The 10,972-nt window shown below is 38.1% G+C and overlaps 1 protein-coding gene across 1 annotated transcript in view; it reads right to left on the reverse strand.

Annotated features, from left to right (window-relative positions):
- Nucleotides 1-10,972, reverse strand: part of Man2a1 (mannosidase alpha class 2A member 1) — a 196,963-nt gene that overhangs the window by 108,058 nt on the left and 77,933 nt on the right. The window contains exons 6-7 of the mRNA XM_008856011.2: nt 4,076-4,249; nt 2,286-2,472 (exon numbers count right to left, since the gene is read on the reverse strand). Of these exons, the coding sequence (XP_008854233.1) occupies nt 2,286-2,472; nt 4,076-4,249 (361 nt within the window). The remainder of the gene's footprint in view (nt 1-2,285; nt 2,473-4,075; nt 4,250-10,972) is intronic.

Genomic DNA, 10,972 nt, shown 5'->3' on the forward strand with positions numbered 1-10,972 from the left:
ACATTCCTGAAGCAGTCATGTTTTTAAAAGATGGATGACTAGTAGATATATCTAATCGTGTGTGTGTGTGTGTGTGTGTGTGTGTGTGTTTATTACACACACAGAAAAAGGAAAGTACAAACACTGCCCAGCCTTTACATCTGGCATCTGGCATAACACTTGAGCTCCAGTTCAGAAAGTATCAGCACTTTGGAAAACTCAGCTACCACTTTACTTCACACAGCAGGTAGTAGACACCTGAGGAATGTATAGTGACCAAATGATGAATAACTAACCAAAATCACATTCAAAGGAGCACAGGTATAATTTGCTCTTGATTTATTCTGAGTTAATAAATGTCAACTAAATCCTTAACACATAAAATTATCTGATATTCAATGGAAAAGGGCAGATTAAAATATGAACAGAGACCAAATAAAAATGGAGGTTGCAGATGAGAAGAATCTGATGAACTGAATACATGAAAAGATGACATCTGAATATTACAATTAAATCTCATTTTCTTTAGGCTATTAAACAGTTGAAAGGTGCCATCAAGCTGAAAGCCTATATTTGATTTATTTTCATGACCAAGTAAAAAAGAAGATGGTATAATATGGATGCTAAGTAACCAGCAGAATTCCTATTTCAAAACTTGTGGGAAGGTTTTTTGTTTTTTTGTTTTTTGTTTTTTAATCTACACTAGTATTATACAGACTCATTCACCCATATCCCTAGGGAACCTGAAAACAACTTTAGAATTTCTGGGGACCAATCTGTGAAGGGATAAATGACACAGCAAATAATTTATACAAAATGGCTATTTCTACCAATAACACATCTCAAATAAGCAGTTAGCAGCACCCAAAACAACAAAAAGGAAGAGATCTCCCAACTGAATCATCTACTTGTTTGAATTGAAAGGAGCGGAATGTAAATACAACCTTCTGCTAAGTGGATACGTCAGCATCCCTCATGTTCAGCCCTTCCTTCTTATAAAATCTAGGCTTGTTCTCTCCTGCCAGACTAGTCTCACCCTAGAGGCAGATAAAGACCTACACCTGGGCAGTTTCACAAAACAACTATGAAGTGAGAATTTGATAAAACAGCTTCACAGCTTGAAGAAGGCTGCCACATTCAAACACCTTCAGGTCAGCCACAGTGAGAGGCTCACACTGGAATGTGTTCTTTTAACAAGGACTCAGTCAAGGTAAAATGACCCAGATTCACTTTCTTCCTCCCACACATTTTTTTTAAAGTAACTTTTTCTCAGGGTTTCTTTTTTTATTATTTTGATTTTATGTTTATGAGTGTATTGCCTGCACGTATGAAAGTGCACCCATGTCACGCAATGCCTATGGAGGTCGGTAGAAGGTGTTAGATCCCCTGGAATTGGAGTTACGGGAGGCTCTTAGCCATCATGTGGGTGTTGGGGAACCAAACCCAGGTCCTCTGCAAGAGCAGCCAGTGCTCTTAACCACTGAGCCATCTCTCCAGCCCAAAGTAACTTTTTTTAATATGGAGATCTGACAGAACAATGATATTAATTTATTCAAAAGCAGAATTATTTTTTAGCAGAATTTAGTATTTTTATATTACAACACAGTGCTTTATTTTAATGCATTATTCAACTCTAATTTTTTAGGAGAAAGAATTAAACACTACAAAAACCAAATCAGAAACTATAGGTAACTTGATTTAATGAGATGCTTTCTTCATTAACCTAATTTTCTTTTAATGAAATGGTTCATCCTGTTGATTTGTACTGAAATGTATTTAAGTATAAATATTACTAATCAAAGTTTTCTGTAAGTCAAAAACATCAGAAAGATGCAATGATGTGTATTCATCTGAGCTGAGCATGTTCACCATTACCTAAATTGTTATTAAGGGAAGAGATAATTATACTCTTCATGTGTGCCATTTCAATAAATGTGTTTTTGCAGTTGACTTACTTTTCTAACCAATTTGTACAATGGGGACCAAAAGTTTTATTATCAACGGAAGTATATGAAATCAATCAAGCACAGTAGAAAGCTTTTATAATGAGTGCAAAGGAAATGATAATAATAGCATATTATAGGTTAGCCATTGTATATTGATCCATTGTTCACTTTCCATTAAATTATAACACATAAAAGTATGGTTGAGGCAGTGGCATTTTTACATTGCTTTAGACCTGGTTTGAATGAATACTTTGAATGAGGATAATGTTGACTCCGACACCCATTTATTCAATCCTTCAGCAACTCACAGTCGAACAGCCATGCTGTTCTTGATGTCTTATGAAACATGTATTTTAATACCTGTTTTGGACATTTCCAGGAGATACTGCTTCTGGGGGGACTCCCCAGGGACAACTGAATCTGCCTCCAATAAGCCGTTTAAAATCAAACTGGCAGCATATTTTAGGATCAGGTCCACAGGTGTGAGGGATATCATAGCTGTAGAAGGGCATCATGTGGCACAAAATATCTGTGTCAGATCCCCAATCTAAAATGAAAAGTCAACAAATTTCCATTCACAAAATTGTTTCTCCTCACAACTATTCAAAATGCCATACTTTATACACAGCTATGTAACACAAGTTCCGCCGTAAACCAGTAGTCACTTTTAGACCCCAGCAGCATTTCACAGCCATGGCATGATGTACATGATCTGTACATCACCCTCATTTATGTCTTCTACCTATGGAAACTAGAGAAACCAAAATCTCTAAAGAACCAGCTCCCACTGCCCTGGAAGATACTCTGTGAGCAAAAGGAAGATAAAATCTGAACAAAGCTAAGTTACAGCTGGCTCAGACAAAATCCTAACTTTGTCCACCCAGGCTGCAGCTCCTGCTACATCTGTTCCTGCCACAGGCAACAGGACACACTGTGACTTACATCCGCCATAAAGGCGCAGTGAGAAAACAGATGAGGGAATTGAAAGCACATAGGAGAAAGGTGGGCCACAGGATGAGGAAAATGGGGCAAAGGTCAAACCACTGTTGCACAGACAGAAAGTGGGACACTGGAAAGTTCATGGGGTCTCTCCTGCTGGTACCCAGGAATGAGTCCATGGGACTTTCTATGGCAAAAGGAGTACAGGAAAAGAAAGGGCAATTTCCAGATTCAAAATAACAAAGCAAGCAAGCAAGCAAACAAAAAAGTATAGAAAGCAAGCACTGCTTACTAATGGAGGATTGTCTTTTAGTTAAAAACTCAATGTCAGATGAGATTCTTGCCCTAAATAGGCCAGAGACTGACCCAAGAAGACCGGATGACTTAATAGTTATCTTTTTGTGATGCTGAGCTTTAACATCCTCTACTTTTACTCGTTTATGGATTTCCAGTTTCCAACAATGGTTATTACTTCTTTAATAAAGACAAAAGACAGCATTTACTTTTTTAAAAAGTGAAAATAACTGCTTCATTAAGAACAGAACACACAAAGCAGCTCAACTTAATTTGAAAACATCTTTCAAAAAGCAATGTGCCTTAAATCCACTTCCATAGGAGGAAACACATTCCTGGCACTTCAAATCTGGCCAAGAACCTACAGTTGGGGAGTTTACAGTTCCCAGGGGTAAACATAGTGTCAAATTTCCCTCTAAATTCTCTCTCTCTACCCATAGATAAGTGCAGCTCTCAGATCTCATCAGAGAAATTTCTTTTTACAGTGGACAGTGGTTAATGAAATGCAGAGACTCAGAGTACAGAGAAGAAGTGACTACGGGGCACTCATTCATAAATGGGACATCTATACCATACCTCCTCCCAAGGCTCAGGGACCAAGGCAGTACATTTTAAGAGGCAGAGGTTGGGGAGAATTGGGGCAAAACCATGTATTCTAGACATGGCAAGGCCTCTGCACTCATGAACTCATAGTAGCTGTGGTTGACTGCACAAGATCAAGCCAGTGAAAATTCTAGTGTGGAGTGGAAGGGAACCATGAGCTCTGGCTCCTGAGGAGCTGTGAACAATTAACAGCTGTGGCAGTCTGATTTTCAAGACTGGCACTGTGAGTAAAACCCACACTGGTCTAGGTTCAGATCTCTCAAAACAACATCTCAGTCAAATGAAATCATTGTCTTTCATGAAACCCTACATACCCCAATTCTGTCTCCAAAAAAACTCCAATGTTTTATGCAAAGAGAAGTGTTTTTTAACTGAATAATGAACTCTCTGGATGAGCATGTGTGAAAATCCAGCACGATTTAGAAGATAAGCCATTGTTGGAGAATGTCCAAAAGGATCAATGGACCAACCCGAACGAGGTTTCACTCCTGTTGATAAAGAAAAGAAGTGTTATTTTTTAAATTGATACATGAAATAGAAAGAAGTTGCAATACATTCAGACCCCTCAGAGTCCCATGGTCTGCTGGGCTGGAACAGGAAGAATGTACTCAGGATAACCTTAGGTCAAACACACCCAACAAGACTCCCTGAAGGGGCCAGTCAGCTTCAGCATGTCCACCAAGGCAAGGTGATGTTCAGTGAATTAAGCAGCTGGAATGAGGATTCCTTCCAGTACCTCATAGTTACGGTAAAGCCACAGCCAACCACTGGAGGTGAACCAATGCACTGTATGCTGCATGTGGGATTAGATAGTCCAGGACCTTGTGGATCTGTTATTTGAACTTACACTTGCAAATCCTGGCAGTCTGACCTTAACACTTTTTTTTAAAATTTATTATTATTATTATTTTTTTAAACCTTAACACTTTTTTAAAGCCACAAATTGTTTTATTACACTGGAGGCAGAACAGATTGAAATAACTGTTTACTATGTTTCATTAAGTCTCAAGACATTTTGTTGTTCTTTTGGGGAGGTGGTCAATGAAACTCTTCAGGCCTGGCTCATATCAATTACAAGAGACATCAATACAATGTATTTCTATTTCACAGAGAATAAAGCATGACCAAAAAATGCACAGGTTAGAGTTAATGAGGTAAGAGTATTCAGCTAACATTTTACAAATCTGATCAGTTTATTCAAGATTCTCAAATAAGACTTCAACATAAAGCCTAAAACTTGGCATAATATTGTTAACATGTATTCATTTAAATGCCTGTTTAGTATTCTCACGTATCTAAGACAATGAGAGGCCCAAGGGTTACAAAAATGAACTAGCCCTAGTCTTGGCTCTAGTTGTAGAGACTTTCATTCATATAGCTAAAACCCAAAGTAACACATAAGACAGCAGAAAAAAGAACTCTGCTGAATTATTCTAAGGATGAGGAAAGCCAGCAAAGGAGACTGAGAAGAAAAGTCAAAGCCCCAGAAAAGCCAAGTTTATAGTCAAAACATTTTTAAAAAATTGAAGAATGGTCCACATAAGGTGTGCCCTTCAAAGTACTAAGGAAAAGAAACACCAAGAAAATCTGAGGAACTGTTCCAGGTTAAAAGAAACCAGTTACAAGATGTAACACATGATCTTGGACTGGATCCTTGATTTCCAGGGTAAAAACAGCAACCATTATATAAAGTATAACTTATATAGTTGACAAGATCTGAATTCAGACTGTGAATTAGACTGTCCTGTTGTATCACTACTAATAGTCCTGGTTTAGTAACTATAGTCTAGTTATGAATGAAAGTGTCCTTCTTTCTTTCTGTTTTTCAATCTTAATGAGGTTATTGGGCTTGCTAACAGAGTATAGGATGGGGGTTTATTTGCAGAAGAATGGCCCCTCATTTACAGCTGCACTGGGAAGGCCACACTCAAATATACATCCTAAGACTTCCTGACAGCCACACAAAATGGTGAGAGAGGTGTCTCATGGCATTTTCAGCTTATATATCCTTAGCTCCTTCCCCACATGCAGCTAAGGTCAACTGATTGGGTGGGAGGGGTAAATGACTCCCCCATCAACTCCTTGGCAAGCATGGGAAGGAGGTGTGACTATAGCTTGCCGGCATAGTGGTCAGAGGACACTTCCAGTTAACAATTCACCCCTTCCTCAGGCTCTTACATTCTTTCTGCCACTCTCTTCTGCAAAAGTCCCTGAGAACTGCAGGAAGTGAGAGGTGTGGGATGATCTTCCTCCCATTGTGGCAAGGCACTGAACTTTTGGGTCTCTGCATCATCTGATTTCCATGGGCTGCTGGCCCATTTCAGTGGGATTCCATCTATACCATGTGGAGGCTGGATCCAGGTGCTCTCAGGCAGTCTGCTGAGTTCTCAGCCCCTACACCAGGTGGAGGCCAGATCAGGCAATCTCAGCTGAAAATGTGTCCTTATTTCTTAGGAAATATGCTATGAAGTGTTTAGACATGAAGACAAACTGTCTCTAAGTTACTCTCATGTGATTCAGAAAAAACATGAACTCATGTTCAGGGTATATAGGAGCCCTTCCAAAGTAACGTCCTATAGGATTTTGTGTTTTTGAAATATCAAAATTAAGCTATAAAACAGAAAAAGGAGTATGTGCCAGCACAAATAGCAAGGGCAATGTAAGATTATAAACATGACAACTAGTCACATCAAGTCTTAGTGATGTCAGAAAGCTGAGTATCCCTCAGTTTATCAACTGCAGCATCACTGATGATCCTTTGTATATCACAATTACAGGAACCACAGAGGAGCAACTAGCTGCAATGGAATAAAGGATAAAGGAAAGGTAGCAGGACAGAAAAGAAGACTGAACCATCCCTTCTTAAAACTCTGATACAAAAGGAAGTCAGGGCTAGAAAGTGCTCAAAGAGGAATCTAGTTGCCTGCTAGGGTTTCTCTTGACATCAGTCATATATTTTCTAAAAGGAGGGTAAGGGCTAGCCTTAGCGATAGTATAGAAAATCCAAAATTCTATAATAAAAACATACAGGAAAGTCCAGACTATTATAATGATATACATCACAAATAGTTATGTATCTATTCTTTCTATCTTTCTTCTAAAATGTTATTTTTGCCCCATCTTTCTATATTGAATACCAATTATTTATGTAATAAATACAGTTTAATACAAAGATTGCTATATGTAATATTTTTATATTCTAAATAATTGAATGTTAGTACGGCTGGACTTCTGATAGGACAATTTTAATTGACATTTAAAATATAAATCTGATTATATCTGTTTGAGCTTTTTTTTACTTTTACTAAAACATTTACCTCCAACAGAAGATCCTGTAGGCATAGAAATCTTGCAGTAAGTTTTTCAATAAACCTCTTGGAATACAAAGGATGCAATGCTTCCCAGTTATTACATTAAATATTATAAACCAATAAATAATTCATAAAACACATTTAAAAAGGAATCGAATCTCACTTATGAAAACAGATATAAAAATCATAAACAAAAAAACACCAAACAGCTTGAACTCCACAACACCCAAGCCAGAAGGGATTTATCCTGGAAGCCAATGACTTTTTAATTGAGCAAATTGCTATCACACTTACAGAACAAATTAGGAAATCCATATAATGTTACTAGATGTATGAAAGAAATCTAGTAATATTCAGAATGTACTGCCAATTGAAAAGTACTAAAAAGAATTTCCTCAACACTATAAAAAAACTGCCATAAAATAATAGATATTATGCTTAGCATAGCTAAGCCATTTCTATAAATATCTGAAATAAGACAAAAAACTGTTATCATGTGACTACTATAGATTTGAACAAAACAGAACAGATATATGTTCTAAATACTAACTGTATTAAAAGATAATTACATATTTACTATAATCAATGAATTATATAAAATAGTAGTAGTAATAAAGAGATAAACTTCCCAGACTTATGTGCTTATACACACATAACAAAGCAAAAATTCTCTTAATATGGGTATTAAATGGGTAAAAGGAGAAAGATACTGTGATGACCAGTGTTAATTGTCAACTTAACAGAATCTAGAACTGTCTGGGAAATGGGCCTCTGGGCATGACTGTGGGGATTGTCTTATGTTAATTGATATGGGACTTGTTTTAATTAAGACTTATCTTAATTGTGGGCAAGATCTGGGCTATATAAGTAGAAAAGTGAGCTGAGCATGCATTCACTGCTCTCTTCTGACTACGGACTTAGTGTGTCCAGCTGCCTCAGGCTCCTGAGGTCTTGTCTTTCCTACCATGATGGACTATAACCTGAACTGTGAGCTAAAATAAACCCTTTCCCCCTTATGCTGCTTTGTCAGAGTATTTTATCACAGCAATAGGAAAAGAAACCAAGACAGATATCATTAAAACCAAATGAACACAGGCTGGCAAAGTAGCACAATGGGTATCTAGCTCCTTTTTGTCGCTGTGATAAAAATGTCATGACCAAAATCAACTTCCAGAAGAATTTACTGTGGCTTACAGTTTCAGAGGGCTAGAGTCTATAATGGCAGGGACAGCATAGTGACAGGGGGCTGGAGCAGGAAACTGACAGATCACATCTCAACCACATATAGAGTGCACAGTAAATGAGATGAGCCAATAAAACCTCAAAGGCAGCCCAGTGACATACTTCCTCTAGCCAGGTTGCACCTTCTAAACATTCCATAACCTCCCACAAGCAGCACAACCAACTGAGCATCAAATGTTCAAATACATGAGCATATGGAGGACATTTCTCATTCAAACAACAACATTCCAGCCCTAAAGTCCACAGGTTCATGGCAAACTCATGATACAAAATGCATTAATCCAATTTTAAAAGGCCCCATAGACTTTAAAAGTTTCGACACTGTTTAAAAGTCCAATGTCTCTTCTCAGAATCAAGGCGATCTCTTAACTGTGACCCTCTGTAAAATTAAAAACCAAATTACATACTTGAAATAATGCAATGGCACAGAATATACATACCCATTCCCAAGGGGATGAATAGGAGCATAGTTTAAATACTGGCAAAGCAAGATAAAAACTTAGGGTCAAATACCAAATCCTGTAGCTACATGTCAGGTAGCTCAGGTTTCAGCTTCAAAGGGCTTTGCTGCCTATAACATCCATCTCTCTCTTAGGCTGGTTCCATTCCCTGCATACAGCTTTCCTTGGCAAGTATCTCACACCTCTGGCATCTCCCAACATCTTGGGGTCTCCACTACAACTCAATCTTTCTACCCTGGCTGTCCACAGACCCAACTTATCTAGGATTCCAGAGGCCAAACTCCTATCCTGACTGCCTAAGTCACTTGAATACTACATCCACCTAACAAGCCTCCCAAATTGTACTATGCCTTCTGACTACAGGGACCCAGACCTTAGGAGGAAGCCTGAGAGAATCTGATCCTCATCTGTCATGGGCCTCTGTGGGAACCTGAGCAGCTAGACTAAAGCCATCGGGCCCCTCCAATATAAAATCAGAAGAGAGAACCTGACGCCTAGATCAACCAGCTTTTCAATACCCACTAAGTAAACAACAAAGGCACCATCAAGTATACAGAAAGAAACAGACAAACTCAACAAAGGAAGGCTTGAGTCTCACATAAGAATCAGAAACAACAAAAGAAATCCACATGCCAAAATCACAACAAAAAAAATAACATGAAACACCCAAATATTATGTCCCTGCCAAGCACAACAGTCCTATTGAGGAGGTGTACAATGAGAATCCCCTAGAGATAACCCAGGACACAGAATTCAAAAGAAAAATTATAAACACAATAAAAGAATTCAATGAAATTAAAAAACACACAAAGAAATCAAAGAACTGAAAAAAGAGATAAATTTCTGAGTGAATTCATGAAAGAGAAGTAGTGAAGAATATTCAGGCTGAAATGAAGAAGTAAAACATTTAATAAGCCAATTAGAAACGACAGGAGAAAGCCTCACCAATAGAATGACTTAAGTAGAAAACAGAATTTTCAAGACTGGAAGATAAAGATGATGAATTGGACCGCTCGAGTGAAGATTATAAAAAATTTAAGAAAACATAGGAAGGGAATATGCAGGAATTGTGTGACACCATGAAAAGGCCAAATTTACACATCATAAGCATAGAGAATGGACAAGGTCATCAACAGCATTGTAGAAGAAAATTTCCCAAAATTAAAGAAAGACAGGCCCATACAAATACAAGAAGCACAAAGAACACCAAATAGAACCAGAAAAGAAACTCCCCATGGCATATCATAGTTAAAACACTAAATGTACAGAACAAAGAGACAATACTGAAAGCTACAAAAGAAAAACAAGTCACAGATAAAGGAAAACCCATGAGGATTACAGCTTACTTTTCATTGCAAACTATAAAAGCCAGAAGAACCTGGACCAAAGTATTCTCCAAAGAAACAGAACCAGTAGAATGAATATATATGTATAGAGATTTATCAGCTTAGCTCACAGGATAGAGTCTGAGTAGTCCAACAATGGCTGCACCACACTGGAGAGGCTGAGAATCCGTAGTTGTTCAGTCCCTGGAGAGGCTGAGAATCCGTAGTTGTTCAGTCCATAAGGCTGGATGTCTCAGTAGTCCCAATCTGGTGCTGAAGGTCTGACAGATTCCAAAAGATCAGCCAGTCTTCAGTCTACAGCAGCAAGACGAACTCACCAGCGAGAGAGAAGGCAAGCAGCAAGAAGCCAGGTGTTCTCCTCTGCTTTGGCCTTTTATCTGGGCTGCCATCAGACGGTAACACCCACATTTAGGGTGTGTCTTCCGGCTTCAGATGATCCAATCAAGATCTTTTTCATTTCAGTTAATCCCACTTCCAGTCAAATTGACACCCAGGATTAGCCGTCACAACTCCACCCTTGTCAACTTGACACCCAATAGCATCTCTCTATCTCATGCTTAATTTTCAAATGAAAACAATCTTGAGGTCATAATTTCACCTAACATGATATAGCTATCCCATCATAACAATGACCAATGCATTATATATCTTAGAGTAGGTGATAAGGTCTTTGAGGAATGCTTAGTCCTTTGGTATCTCATAACCCAATATAATCATATAGGTTCACAACGCTCAACACTTATCTCAATTACACATTCAAAAAAGAATAACTCAAGTATCTGCTTAACATATGTGTATACGTGCACAAGCCGATTCTTAACCAAACAGGACAAAAATACTCATGTTAGGTG

Source organism: Nannospalax galili, unplaced genomic scaffold, assembly GCF_000622305.1.
Source record: "Nannospalax galili isolate Female #2095 unplaced genomic scaffold, S.galili_v1.0 scaffold27, whole genome shotgun sequence".
NCBI lineage: Eukaryota > Metazoa > Chordata > Mammalia > Rodentia > Spalacidae > Nannospalax > Nannospalax galili.